The 15399-nt window shown below is 32.7% G+C and overlaps 1 protein-coding gene across 3 annotated transcripts in view; it reads right to left on the minus strand.

The window, feature by feature from the left end:
* Positions 1-4180: 4180 nt before the first annotated feature.
* The window catches only part of LOC123259543 (protein rhomboid), a 184955-nt gene continuing 173736 nt past the window's right edge, over positions 4181-15399 (minus strand). For all 3 annotated transcript variants that reach the window (XM_044720116.1, XM_044720118.1, XM_044720117.1), the window contains exons 8-9: positions 10065-10220; positions 4181-4701 (exon numbers count right to left, since the gene is read on the minus strand). In XM_044720116.1, the coding sequence (XP_044576051.1) occupies positions 4460-4701; positions 10065-10220 (398 nt within the window). In that variant the 3' untranslated portion in view covers positions 4181-4459. The remainder of the gene's footprint in view (positions 4702-10064; positions 10221-15399) is intronic.

Below are 15399 nucleotides of genomic sequence, written 5' to 3' on the forward strand. Positions count from 1 at the left end.
CCGTTTGGCAGTATTCAATAAATACACCCGTACTAACAATAGTACAATAAATAATAATATTATCACGTGAAAGCACGCGAGTACACCGCACTCTTCCTCTATATTCACACTTGAATGCACTCTGTACACAATAATAATAGTACGCATATCCATAATAATAATAATAATAACCATATTAATAATAATAATAATTGATAATAATATAAATAACAATAATAATAACACAATATCGTTAAAATCATAGACGAATATAAATAATAAACGTAATGGTTAGTTTGACCATTCGCAGAATACGATAACGGTAATATCAGTGTGATAATAGAGACCTCTAAATATGACTATTTGATCGTTATTTTCTACGCGATTTAACGAGTGATACATTTATATAAATATTTATAGTTATCTTCATTTATTTATATATTTATATTAATTTTAATTTTTATTATTTAAATATCGGACATCTAAGAGGTATAAAGTTGAACAAAGTTTAAATAGATAAAACAACATCAGCGATACTCTTTAGTTACTATTTACTCATATAATAGTTGTACGAGGTTTCGTTAATCCATATTAACAGTACACTTTACTATACCCGGTTTACTTCCCTCCCTCTGAAGAGTGAGATTATCACTGTATATCGTGTATCGTATATTGTAAAGGTATGATATTCCACATACACATTATCCATTAAATATATGTAGGTTGTAGTTAGGTATGGGTTTATATTACATTATAGCCAGAAGAGTATCCCGGGCGCGTTTGTCGGCCGATGGTTATCTACTCTCTCTACTCCTGTTTCGTTTGAGCAAGCGGTTGAGATTTAATTATTCACACGTAATTACTCCAACGCTCCCATACACCGGCTACCCGTTGTTGTTGTTGTTGTTGTTGTTGTTCTACCTCTACCAAGTATATAGTTTTAGTTTCACTTCTCGATGTACCAGTAGTTGTGCCAGTACCACCAACTACTCTTACTACTCTTCTCTTCCGCTTAGCGATGCCAATTCACCCTCCAAACTTATTTCTTCCCTCATTTTAATTATCATCTTCACTCTTTAAATTTTATAATTTGTAAATTGTAATTTATAATTACAACGATTTCGTACTTAGACACTTAGACGATCCTCTAACCGCCCGCTATCGGGCTAATTGACTAGCATCGTTCATCACTCTAATTTCGCAACTTAAATCGCCTCAAACTCAAATGAGAGCTCGGCTGCCCAATTTTAAAACACAACTGCAAAATTTTTTTTTAATATTGCTGCATTTTTTATTACTTTTAAACCTTAATTTCAAGTATTTTTTCTTTTAAATATTTCGACGTTCTAATTAAATTGTTTAACTCCATTTTAGAGAATCTATTTGTACGAAAAAAATTATTAGTTCAAAATTTATTATCACTTTAAAAAACTATTTAATATCATTAATATTTAAGAAAGATATAGTATTTAGGTTTGAATCATTCAAATAATTTATAATTGGATTATTGCTACATCAAAGTGTTAAAAAATAAGGAGAGACAAATTGCTAATTAGACCGTCGTCGATTTATATTCAAGTATTTTCTATTCATAAATCAAATTTTTGATCAATTTAGCGGGCAAACTTTTTTTTAATAAGAAAAATTAAAAAAACATTTCTAAATTTTAGTTACTGTGTTTTGAAATTGGGCAGCCGAGCTAGTTTCAATAACAACAATTTATTTTAAATAATAATATATATTTCTTATTTCTTCTTTGTTCTGCAATTATTAACCAATCCCCGTAATGGTATAAATAAACGCACGAATGGAAACGTATCAATTTTTAGTAAATTCCCTTTGGAATCCCATTTAGGTCCGTGCCATTTTTTTATTCTCCTGATCTTATTCTTTTTATTCTTCAGCTTATTTTCATCAGCACGTGCCGCGAATGCAGATTGGGTCATCTTTTTAGAAAGAATTTTCTCAAACTGTGACAGGAATTTATTTAACATTATATATGCGTCGGAATGTCTCACCCGTCCATTTCTTCTCTTGATAATTGACTACAGATCCATCCGAACAATTTTTTTTTATTCCTTCAAACTAACACTGATATTTTAACAGATTTCTTCTTTGTATAAATCTAAAATTTTTTTTTAAAGAAAATTTTAAATTCAAAAAATTTCTGTGCTTTTAAACGAAAAAATTACAACTAATAATTAATAATAAAATACATTAATCAACATAGATACTTTTGGCGTCCAATTAATAATAATTATACTCATACGCAAACCTAAACTCATATATTCTCAACACTCTATAAAGATAAATAAATATACTAATAAATACAAACGACAATAAGGACATACACAATATAAACAAATAATGTAAAAAAATCATTTACATTACATTAAATGCCCGCTATTTCTTCTTTAAACTCAACTTAATAATAATAATTACAAACAAACATGGAATTGCATTTAAAACCGAAACTAGAGCTCTGAAAACTGGATTGCAACCCGCTAGACAAAATGGCGCCCGGTGACATGAAATGGCGCCACCAGTTAAGCCGCGTAGCGATCGAAAGGACATCTAGTTTATTTCTACAGCGTCTAGTCGTCAGTTAATCTTAAACTTTACACAATTAATTCCATTCCCTAGATAAGATTATTCTCTCACACAAAAAAATGATAATACTTTTACAATAATTATTTACATACACATGTGCATTATATGTATAAAATAACCCGATGACAATTTTTTAATGAGACTCTCCTTATTAAAAAAAAAAGATTAAAGCGATTCAACCCATGCAAAATATATATCTATATATTCGTCAAGTTGAATCGTTTTAAATTTTTTTTTTTTTTAAGTTAGTACCTCGGTGAAAAGCATATTTCAAGAAACTTATGGAATTTTTTTTTATCGAAAGATGAATATATTAATAACTCACCACCAAAATTTCAGATTAATTCACCGCACTGTTTTTGAGTAATTCATTTTTGAAATTGTATTTTTTACACACTGATAGAAGGATTTGTTTATAATTAAAAATATATGTTAATATTTAACAAATGATTTATTACACGGAAAGAACAAGATGACACTGGGTATCATCCCAGATTATATTCAGTGATATCTCTGATAAAAAAAAAATTTCAGATTGTAGCTAAAAAAAATCCAGATTATACTGTGTGATATCTGGATTATACTGTGTGATATCTGGATTATACTGTGTGATATCTGGATTATACTGTGTGATATCTGAATTATACTCATTGTAATCTGGATTATACTCATTGTAATCAGGATTATACTAGCTACTATCTAAAAAAATTTTTCATTCAGTATAATCTAGGATGATATCCAGTGTCATCTTTCCGTGTGAAGACCACTTTTTAGTCTTTAACAAATTATTTAAAAAGATTTATTAATATTTAATAAATTTTAAATACGTTTTAAATACGAAGAAATATTTGTTTAATACTAAAAAGTCGTCTCCAATAAATAATTTGTTAACTGAAAATTTGGTGGGGAATTATTAATATATTTATTTTTCGATAAAAAAAATTCCATAAGTTTCTTAAAATATACTTTTCACGGAGGTACTACTTTAAATAAGGGTGGGTTAATATATGCGTAACTAACTCTAAATGTCCTACCCAACCGTCTCGATTAATTAACAGCAATCTATACAAAATCAGAGAATGTAGTAATTATAATCTTATATGTAGAGTTTTATTTATTTGTATTGATATTGAGGGTGAATATCACCATCTAAAGCAACTCTGCTCTGGAAAAGTGCTTTTTTGAATAGAATTTTCCCTGGAAAAATAACAAATAGTACGAAATAGAATCTGAGAGGAATTGGTTCCCTGGTCGATTGACACATCTCTACATATATTTGTTTCTTAGCTTTGAGACATGTGTATTGACGTGTCTTTTTTACTCTTGTTGATCCTCGGATCTTTGTATAGCTATACAGAGAAGCTGTATAGAGACAGAGTCTTATCTTGTTCCTTCCATCGACTCTTCCTGACTTGTAGTAGAGACTCGGCAGATTTATTCACTGGCAGTCGTCAAGGGAGTTTGCTTTTTGCAGAGTAAAGCCACTGCCCGATTCTTCGAGACTGGACCTTCGGTAAATTGTTTTCTGTAATACGTAACGCCTGACAGCTGGACCTGCAGCCGGGACGTCGCTCCATTTTATTTTACTTTATTTTATTTTATTTTATTTGAGGAGATTTTTTCGTTATTTAGCGAGTTAGTTAAGATTAAGTTTAAGATTGGTTGGTTGGTTGGTTGGTTTGTTTTTGATAATTCAGTAGCTCCTTGGACTGTTTCTTTGGTACGTTTGACTGGCCGAGCTGGCTCACCTCGGGCTGAGTCTGGAGACGAGCTCCAGGAGGACGAGGGACCAGGCGGCCAGGGTGTGATCCTCGAGCTTGGCTTCGCGTTACGTGTGCCGGGGCACGCCGTACGCGAAGCTCACCTCACGTCAGGGGTAGTCCGGGTGCAGCAGGTTGTACATGATGGCGAAGATCGTGCAGGCAGCGTAGACTCCCAGGGCGACCCACCACAGGAGCTGCTCGTGCAGCCGCTGCTCGAAGTTCTTCAGCACCAGCAGCCCGATCGTCAGCCCGGCCAAAGCCCCCGTCAGGTGCGCCACGTACGAGACAGGTGGACCCATCTGCTCCGCCGCGTACCTGTCGTAGATTGCGAACCCCACGTCTGCGCTTGCTGGAACAAATAATACATTTTTTTAGTTTTCGTCTTATGATTGAGATTTTTTAAAAAATTTTCAATTTAAAATTTATTTAATAGGTTTTAATTTTCTTCACAAAATTTTTTAGTTTTTTTAATTGCACGCCTCAAAGTGTGAAACATTTAGGCTGCATTTGAAAATGCATAGTTAAGAAATGACCTTTCATCTTGTGAAATATTGAGATTTGTTAGGATATAAGCTCATCCCGATGTTACACTCATCGAGACCTTTCATTTGAGTACCCACATCAATTTTTTATATATTTTTATATATTATATATATGTGGTATATATAAAAAATATATCAAAATGCATGTGGGTACTCAAATAAAAGCTCTTGATGAGTGTAACATCGAAATAAGCTTATATCTTAAAAAATGTCAGTAGTTAAGAAAGTACAGTGCAATTTAATAAATATCTTGTGAAATATTGACATTTTTAAAGATATAAGCTCACCCTGACATTTTACACTCATCGAGACTTTTTATTTGAGTACCCACATCAATTTTTCATATATTTTATATATGAATATATGAAAAATATATGAAAAACATCGGGATGACCTTATATCTTTAAAAACGTCAATATTTAAAAAAGTACAGTGCAATTTAACAAAAGTCATTATTTAATCAAGCAAAATTTTAATTTTTTATAGTTCACAAAATTAACTTGAATTAAGAGAAAAATTCTTGAACCAAAAAAATAATTTTGAAGAGTTTTATTGTTTTGAATCAAGACGAAAAATTCTTGAATTAAATAAAATTTATTTAAATCAAGAAAAATTTTTTCTACTCAAATCAAGAAGATTAAATTCTTCAAAATTATTTACTTGATTCATAAAAATTTTTTTTTCTGTTTGAGTTTGTTAAAAAATAAAAAATTCAATGTCTATATCGAGAGTTAGTTTGTGCTTTAATTTCATTTAAAGTTGTAATTTTGATCTTTAAATTGAATAAATCAAATAAAATAAAAGTTTTTAATTATTTATATACACTCTTCTATTTATTTATAATTCAATTAATAAATTTATTATTCATATTTATAAAAATTCGAAGAAAAAATTATCAATTTAAAAATTTTTTGAAAAGTTTGATCATCCCAAAAATTTTTCTTTAATTAAAAAATTATCAACTTTCTTCAAAATATATTTTTCTTGGTTCAAAAATTCCTCTCTTAAATCAAATAAATTTTTCCATCAGTGTATTATTTTATTTTCGCTGTGAGCTGCTGACACTTTGAGCTTGTTGAGCCTAGCTCTCACATACCAGATAAATCCGTCATAAAAATAATTACTATGAGAGCCTAGACCAGACTAGAGCATCTGGCAGGTTGTTACCCAGCAGACTGGTATCAGGAAAGTCAGAAGAGGGCTCGCTTATTGCAAAGTCGAGCCGGGTGAAAAATTCCCGAGGAATTTGGGTGGAGTGTAGGCTTATCACGAGCAGCAGAGTAATTGGGTGTCGTGCCGCTATTTCGAGCGTCGTTTAATCCTCCGACGGTAAATTCACCCGGGCGAGCTGCGAGCTGTGAGCTGAAGGTACTAGCACATTAAAGGGATGCTAGAGTATAATCGCGGCGTTCGTTTGTTCATTCGTTTGTCAGTTCTCTCTTCCACCCTCTACTCGTTCGTTCCTCGCACTATCTTCGATTTCCCCGGGCATTTGTCTTACCCGTCAAGTCCCCACGGCAAGTCCACCGGCCCGAGGAGGAGCTCTACTCCTCAGTATAGCTATACCAGCTGTGATAGTCCTCCTAGTTGTAGATTCTACCTACCCCGCTTCTCTCACTCTCACTCTGGTGAACGATTATCGAACCCTGTAATTCGCGAGGGGTTTATATTACCTTACATATATATATATTAGAGGAACGAACCGATTTGTTCCTCAGGCTAAATCCCTCTTCCCCTTACTGGTTCTCTTACTCACCGCATTCACCTCCTTGCCCTCTTGATCCTTACCCTCCATTCATTATCGCTATTCTCATTTTCAACTTCTCTCTTGTTCTCTTCCCGAATACCCGGAAAATAAAATTGTTTTATTTATTATTCTAAATAGTTGATGTTAAATAGCCTTTTTTTTTTTAAAGAGCGTAAATGATAATATTTTATGTAAAATTCGGTATTTTTTTTTTTGGTAATTATTAAAATGTTATCGATGTTTAAAATTAAAAAAATTATTCAGTTAAAATATAATTTTTATAAAAAATACTTTTAAAACTGTAAAAATAAATATTTTAAATGATCTTTTAATCATTTTTTAATGTTTTAAAATAATATTTCTTACAGAAATTGTGAAATTTTTATTTTAAAATTCTTCTGCTCAGATCGTCTAATTGTTAAAATTTACACAATTAACTTTACATGAAATACAAATACAAAAAGTAAATAAAAAATTTATCAATACCTAAAAATTAATTTTATATCCTAATATATGTATATTTTACTCAAATAATATTTTTTCGAACTATTTCTATCCAAAAATTAAAAAAAAAATATTAAAATTAAGTTAGCTGACATTTAAAAATTTATAGAATTTTTTTTTTATTGAAAAAATTAATTTAAAAAAATATTTTATTTATAAAAAACTTGGAAAACTATATGTGTAATTTTTAAAAAATGTTTTTTTGTCATAATTTAATAAATGAAAAAAAATAAAAAAAAATTTGAAACGTCGGCTAACTTTAGTATTATTAAAAAAATATAAAATTATACAAATTGCTAATTAAAAATAAAAATTTTTGTATTTTTTTCATGTAAAAATTTCTCTGTAAAATGACTTTTATCACTGAAAAATTTTCATTACGATCTAATAAAATAATAATTATAATTTCCTATTAAAAAAATAACTTCTATCCTTACTAAAAGGCTCTATAAGTCGAAAGTCATCGTAAGAAACTCCAAAAAAATAAAAAAAATTAACAATTAACACGTAGGTCTCTTATTAAAGCGATCATGATGGAAAACTGATGTGATAACACTTCAAAAACTTCGCTGACATATCCATCGGATGTGTTGGATGAGCTGCTTCTAATATTCCTTAGGACTAGTACTATTATTAGGTGCAAGCCACAAGGCTGAGCCAAAAGGTATCAGGCAAAGCCCTCGGCCGTAAGAGATCCTATCTTTTTCCATTACAAACCGGACATAGCGCGCGGTGACGCGTCTCGCGATTTATTCCCCCGGCTACTATACGTATATCCGGCCCATACACTGAGACCGACACCTTTTTCCCCTTTATTTTTCCTCCTTTTCCTTTCCCGCGGCTCTTTCTGCCCCGTACCTGGTCGGTGTCTTGCCTACAAGGGACCATCAGTGTTCCCTTATCACTCCGGATCTTAACATCAGTCGAGCAATTTAAAATGTCTCGTCGAATTTTACAACCCCAGTCCATATTTAGTGCCCAGCAACTGGACGCATCGAAATTTTCCGGGCTGTGACATCTCCCCTGTTCGTTCGAGAATGGGCTACGCTGCAAATTACCCCCCACGGGCTTATCTTTTAATTAAAAAACTGTCCGAGATGAGCTGCGGTGTTTGCTCGGATCAACATCGAAAATAAATTTGGAGCATGCCGCGGAACTTTTATTGAAATTATCCGCGCTAACGTAGGGTATGAAATTTAACAAAAACTCGGTGGATAGAAATGGGGAATAAAAATAAAGTTTATTCAGGGACAAAATGTACGGTAAATTTTTGCATACGTGATTAGAAGTTATTTATACGCAGAAAAAATATTAATTTGATTCAAGAGGACAATTTTTGAACCAAGAAAATAATTTTATAAAATTTCGTTGTCTTGAATGAACACAGTAAAAAATTTTGCATTATTGCGTCAAAAAACTTAGCATTAAAAATTTTTTTGTTAAATACTTAATATTTTTATGGGTAAATTTAACACTTATTCTGTTAAATCAACACAAAAAAGTGTTAAATATTTAACACAAACATTTTTAATACAAAAATTTTTTACTGTGAAGACAAATTTTTGAACTAAGTGAAATTTATATAAACTAAGAAGAATTTTTTAGTTTAAGAATTTTTATATTTAAATAAAGAAGATGAAGTTCTTCAAAATTATTTACTTAATTCAATTAAATTTTTTTTCTCTGTACAGGTATGCTGAACTACTTAATCCAGAAAATAAAAAAAATCTAAATATTGATATTTTATTATGTAAATTTTATTGCATTTATAATATTGTACTAAAAAAAAATTGAATCACGAGAAAAAAATTCTTGAACTAATTAAAATTTATTTAAGTCAATAATATCTTAATTTAAAAATTTTTCTATTCAAATAAAAAAATTTTGTTCAAAAATATTTACTTAATTCTGTGTAACTGTTTAGTTTTAAAATCCCTTTATGAGCTTCAAAAGCAATTTCTACTTTCATTGCCATCGATTTGCTAATTAAAACTGCAACTCAATAATAATAACTTTATATCAACTAATTTTTTTTCAACTACAAGACAATTATTTTATTTTTTTCCTGAAAAAATTTATTTATTCTAAAATTTTAATTTATTTACTGCAAATAAAAGCTTAGTACTTCTTTAAAGCCATATGTACGCATCACAATAATAATTACATTAATAGCACGGCAATATTCACTTTTTGATAAAAATTATTAAGTACTTAACTACGAAAAATATTTACATGGAAATTTTTTTCATATATATTCTAAAAAGCGGCAATAAAATAAAGTGTAGAAGTTGAGGACAAAAATCGGAACTATTGACGCGAGACAACAAATAAATAATTTTTTATATGGGAATCAATATCGGATATTGAATATACGACATTGATGTTCAATACAGAATATAATATAGATGAATATTCGATGTTTTGTAAATTCGCGATTGCTCGAGCTCGCAGCGATTGCTATTGACAGAGAGATGAAGGGCAAACAAAAGTTGTGTACGCGGTATACAGACGATCATCGCGAGATTAATCTAGAAATTGAACGAAACTAGCCGGAATTGTCGGTGGTAACTTCGGTAAACTTGCTTTGGATGAAGCGCGGATGATAGGGGCTGCCGAAACCTCCCTGTTGTATAGAATAGAGTATATGTAGTGGGAGTTTGTTTACGTACTCGGTTCGCGGTTGAGCGAGTTTCGACAACTCGGTATGCCTGATTTCTGGATACTAAAGTTTTGCGGGTTTGCTGGGTACACAAGTATCAAACGGAGTGAATAAGGGCACCGGTTTTGTTGTTCCCCACCAGAGCGAGCTTTCAACACGTAAAGTTCGAGTCTAGTCTGACTTTCCGGGGCTCTGATGCCGGTTGCGGGTTCTAGGATGACTTGTCATGGTTTATAATTATCTTTCTCGTGTGTACTCACCGATAATGAAGATCCCGATCAGCCTCACAATCCCAAACTCCATGTTGTTGTAGTTCAGCAGGACGTTCGCCAGATGAGCCGCCAGAAGAGCGTAAACTCCCCCGCTTGCCCCGACTAAGTAAACGTCTGTGTCAAAAACTGACGTACCCAGTGAGCCTGAAACAGGAATTGCAAACGTTTAATTAGTTTGAGGAATATGAGCTATATAATTAAGACAGTAAGACATTTTTATTATTTTTTTCAGAAAAGTTTTGGCATGAATTTGTTCTTTTTTTGACGATTTTAGCTATTTTTTGGCAATAATTAATTTTTTGGAGGGCTTTGAAAAAGTTTTTACACTTTTTAGCACTTCATTAAACAATTTAACTATTTTTTCCAAAAATTGCATTAATAAATTGAAAAAAAATTAGTTTGTATCAAGAGGAAAATTCTTGAATCAAAAAAATAATTTTGAAGAATTTCATTGTCATGAAACAAGACGAAAACTTTTTAAACTTTCTTAGTTTAAAAATTTTTCTATCCAAATCAACAAGATAAAGTTTTTCAAATTATTTACTAAATCTATATTATTAAGAGAATAAGCTAAATTTTGTGACCCGTGTATTTATATGATAAAATGGGTTTTTATGGTTAAATTTTATATTTTTAGAAAAGTCTTGACTTGGAGTTGTGCCTTTTCATGGTTTCATATCATTCTCACCAATAGTCAATTTATGATAATAAGTACTTAGGCTACATTCAAAAATGCTCTATTTATAGATACATAATTAAGAAATGACCTTATATCTCGTGAACTATTGACTTCTTTAAAGATATAAGCTCATCCCGATATTATACTCATCAAGACCGTTCATTTGAGTACCCACATCAATTTTTCATATATTTACATAAATGTATATATGAAAAATATATCAAAATGCATGTGGATATTCAAATGAAAGCTTTTAATGAGTTTAACATCGGGATGAGTTTATATCTTTAAAAATGTCAATAGTTAAAAAATTACAGTGCAATTTAATATAATTAAGAAACGACCTTGTATCTGGAGAACTATTGATATATTTAAAGATATAAGCTCACCCCGACATTACACTCATCAAGACCTTTCATTCAAGTACCCAGATCAATTTTTCATATATTTATATATATATCTATTTATGAAAAATATATGAAAATGCATGTGGGTACTCAAATGAAAGCTCTTGATGAGTGTAACATCGGGATGAGCTTATATCTTTAAAAACTTCAATATTTAAGGAAGTACAGTGCAATTTAACAAAAGTCATTATTTAATAAAGCAAACTTATATTTATTTATAGTTCACAAGTCACGGCAGTCACATAGAGACTGCAAGGTTGCTAGTTCATAAAAATTCTTTTTCTCTGTAATAAAATTTTCCATCACTTAAAAGTTTAAATTTATTTTCTTTTCAATAAAATTAAAAATAAATCCAAGAAATATCAATTAAATTAAATGATTATGTTTCTAAACTGAGCAACCATAAATAAATCATAACAAAAGTTATTTTCTCCCCAATTCATAACTCCCAGCAGTCACACAACGACTTTAAATATCTCGTCGTAGTATTCACTAAGGAAGGTATTTAACTTCTCGTATGTATTTAGTTTAAACACGCTATGGCACTTAGCTCTCTGCAGAATTCTCTAGCATTGAAATCTAACTACAATGTATGAGCAACCTACATCATGAATAGTATCTTTGGCAGAACTGGCGTAGCAAAGTTGTGAAGCTCCTTCCATTGGGAATAGACGAAATGTGCCTTCTCTTATTGCATAACTGAGACATGACAAAAGTAAGTCTACACATTCGCAATATCATTAGATGCGAAAGATATGCATAACTGGGTTGTATTGTCAAGTGACAAGTCACCCGGCAAGTGTGTGTTTCGTATATTGCCAAACCACAGCAAGTTGTTAGAGTTGAGTGTTAGTGATAGGGGCTCGTCCCGGCTGGTGAGGATGTATAGCGGGAGCACCACGCAATAAGGTGGAGTAACGGGCAGCATTAATGGCGGGAGTGTATCTACTGGAGCATCACTTATTAATGGGTAGGTTCTCCTGTCCCATTGAACCTTCACGTTACTAGTTCCTCTGTGCACGCGGGGCTGGCCAGTCTTGCGTAACTGGAGGCATCCTTGACAACCGTCATACAAATGAGCCAGCCTGAATTTCAGAATTAACGCTTAAAAGCTTTAGAGTACGATAACCTCCGAAAATTACAGGAATCAGAATATACAGGCGTATTTTTCGTCCATAACTATAATAACCATCCACCGGGTCCTTTTACATCTCTTTCTGGTAAATTGGTTGAGTTGAGTTGGCAGCGTATGAGCGTGAGCGTATTATGTATTGGCAGGAGCTTGGTGAAAGAGACCGCCAGGCATCGATTTAAATTTGCCGGAAGCCCGGCCAGGAAATACCGCAGTGGGAATTTCATGAAAGCCTCTTGTCTGTTCATCATTCATTAATGTTGCATGTACGAGCAAGTACGTAGGAACTCACACTCTTACGGTGAGTGAATAACAATGAGGAAGGATCTCTGCATCACCGATTGAGACTTGGATCCAGTGATGGGGGTGCTCTTCTTATTGTTAGCCTCCGCCCCGTAATTTGCGTTGAGCAGATGGAAACTGCATTAGCCGATCACCTTACCCTAGTAGAAATGATCAATTTTTCACTCGATTAAATCTAGTATCTGGCTAGCGATCATGTCTAGCAACTGGCCAGCAATCAAATCCAGTAACTGGCTAGTGAAACTAGGTAAAAACTAGAAATTGCGCTACCTACAACTAAATCGTAAACATTGATCACACCGATGTTCTACTTATACTAGTGTGTGTATGTTTATTTTTTCACTTTAACCTGTAAGTCGAGGTATCTTTAGTAAATATTAATAAACAGTGTAAATAATTAAAAACAATTGTGTATTTCAATATAAAAATAATCTGTTATATATTTGAAAAAATAGATAAAATTAAAAAAATCGACATAATAACCGAATTACGGTTGTGAGCATCAATCAAAACAAATACTCCAGACTGTCATCGAGATAAATTTTTAAAAATTTTATAATTATTCCGTTTATCAATTACCACTATTTTTAGTAGATTTCATAGAAATCTAACTATTGCATTTGTCCTCATGACGCAACTTTTGAAAAATTTTGATATTTTCTGATTCAGTTCGTCAAGATGATTCAGAAAACACCATTAGTTCTAAAGTTTATATATGTATGTATTTATATTTATTATATATATATCCGGACAATAGCGTCTCTAATTCATTATGAATCTTTTCCAAACTCAACACACTTAATTTTTAGACGAATACCAAGGCCAAGTTCAAAGATGAGCTTAATCAGTCAAGTAGTTCAGAAATTACAGGGTTTCAAAATTTTCAAAATCATAAATATTCATTTTTTGGTAGATTCTTCCGCGCATAACTTTTGAATTAAATAACATTGAATATTTGTAAATTGCATCTTAAAGCCCATTAACGTTAAATGAGCTTTAATTTTGATACCATTTCATTCTCCTAAATTTAAAATAACCTATTCGTCTGTAGGTTTTTAATGAAATTTTACTCTTGCAGTCGTTTTTTCAATTGATTTGTCCAAAATATCCCTTAAAAATTTATTTATATTTTGATCTTTATTCTCAATGAATTTTTTTTTTTTTTTGTATACAATCCTAGTAGTTTTTTTTCTATTCATTATGAGATCTACTTCCATTTCAGCTGCCGAATGGCCTTTTTATTATTATTATTACTATAATTTTGAATTGCTACAAACTTATCCACATTTAATTTTAAATAACCTCAAATCCTACAAGTGTCGCCATGTTTTATTTGATGTCTAGTAAAACTGGCCAGTAACTAGACAGTTACTGGCCAGATATTTGATTGCATTTCTATTAGGGTAGGCACGCGTGCTCCACTGGAGAGAAGAACAATCGACACTGGCAATTGATCCTGACAATATTCAGAGCAAGCTTCCATGTCCTTGAAGCAATCACTTTGGATGGCTGCGTAGAGCTCCATTAGCGCGTGACCCAGATTGACCAGAGCAACTGGCGCCCAACCCGGGTTTATCAGAAATAGGAAGCAGTAAGTACGGCTGTTGAGCTGCTTAAAGGTCGAGGCTGTGTGTACCTGACAAATACCATAAGTCGGGACCGAGGAATTGTGTGTGAATATGAGCGCACTGGTGTATAAACGATATTTATGTACTCTGTGGTTATTTAACTAGGAGGGCATGTGAGTGAGCAAGATCGCGATCGTTGTACTCGTCGCGGCGGTGTGTTCCCACGCAAGGACAAGCCGCACGGCATTCCATCCTGGCACTCCTAGGTATTAGATAATTACGGTTGAATGTTGTTGTCGTACCGCCCTCTCCTCCCCTGGGCAATGCCGTTGTTCTTGCTCAGTTCTGTTCTCCTCAATTCTGCTCTGGTTGTGTTGCTGTGGTTGTTCAGCTAAACTCCTCCTAGAGTTACCAGCCAGTGCTTGTGTGAGAATGAGAGGGACAGTGTGTAGAGGACAGGCTTTCGCTGGTAATCTTGGGGCTGGTCAGCTGCAGTAAGTATTCTCTTAAGAAGTATTCGAGAGAAAGGCTGCGTTTGTAACTTTATGTATGAGTGTTATATGTTTTAGAGATAGGGATATAGATTGCAGACTTGCAGAGCTGAGCGGAAAAGCAGGCGTCCACCGACGCGTAAACTCTCGAACGTCCACGCCGTTAATTAGTATCCCTAATTGGCTTTGGGAGCCGGCCGTCGTTCCGCTTTGGAATCCACGGTGTTTCCCTGCCCCAGTAATTTGACGGCAAATGAATCCTACAGACAAAGGATAACGACCTTAGTAGTCTACTGATGGGCTCCTCTAGTAGTCTTTTCACTCTTTCATTCTTTCTGATGGTCACCCGGGTTGGAAAAAAAAATTTTATTTTGCTTATTTATTTCTGTTAGCTTTCGGTTAAATTTAAAAAGTCAAAAACTGAAGTAAAATCTTCAATAAGTCCGAGACTTAAAAGAAAATTCAGTCAAGATTTCTGACCCGAGCATGGTACGAAAGAGCCAATAGAGTTATAGAGTTAAAAATGAAAAAATCTATATACTAGAATCTACGGATGAAGAAAAAGTATTTCAGAAAGACATGAACGTAAGCGAAAAATCCAATACTCTTAAAACCCCCCAGTCAGCCGGGCGAGACGTACATGACCACCCATCAGAAGAAATCTAAAATAAAAAGGAACTGTATAATAATAAAAATATTTCCGATTGATCTTGGTAGTAGTATAGAGGCTCAGGTTTTTCACG

This window comes from Cotesia glomerata, linkage group LG2 (genome assembly GCF_020080835.1).
Source record: "Cotesia glomerata isolate CgM1 linkage group LG2, MPM_Cglom_v2.3, whole genome shotgun sequence".
Taxonomy (NCBI): domain Eukaryota; kingdom Metazoa; phylum Arthropoda; class Insecta; order Hymenoptera; family Braconidae; genus Cotesia; species Cotesia glomerata.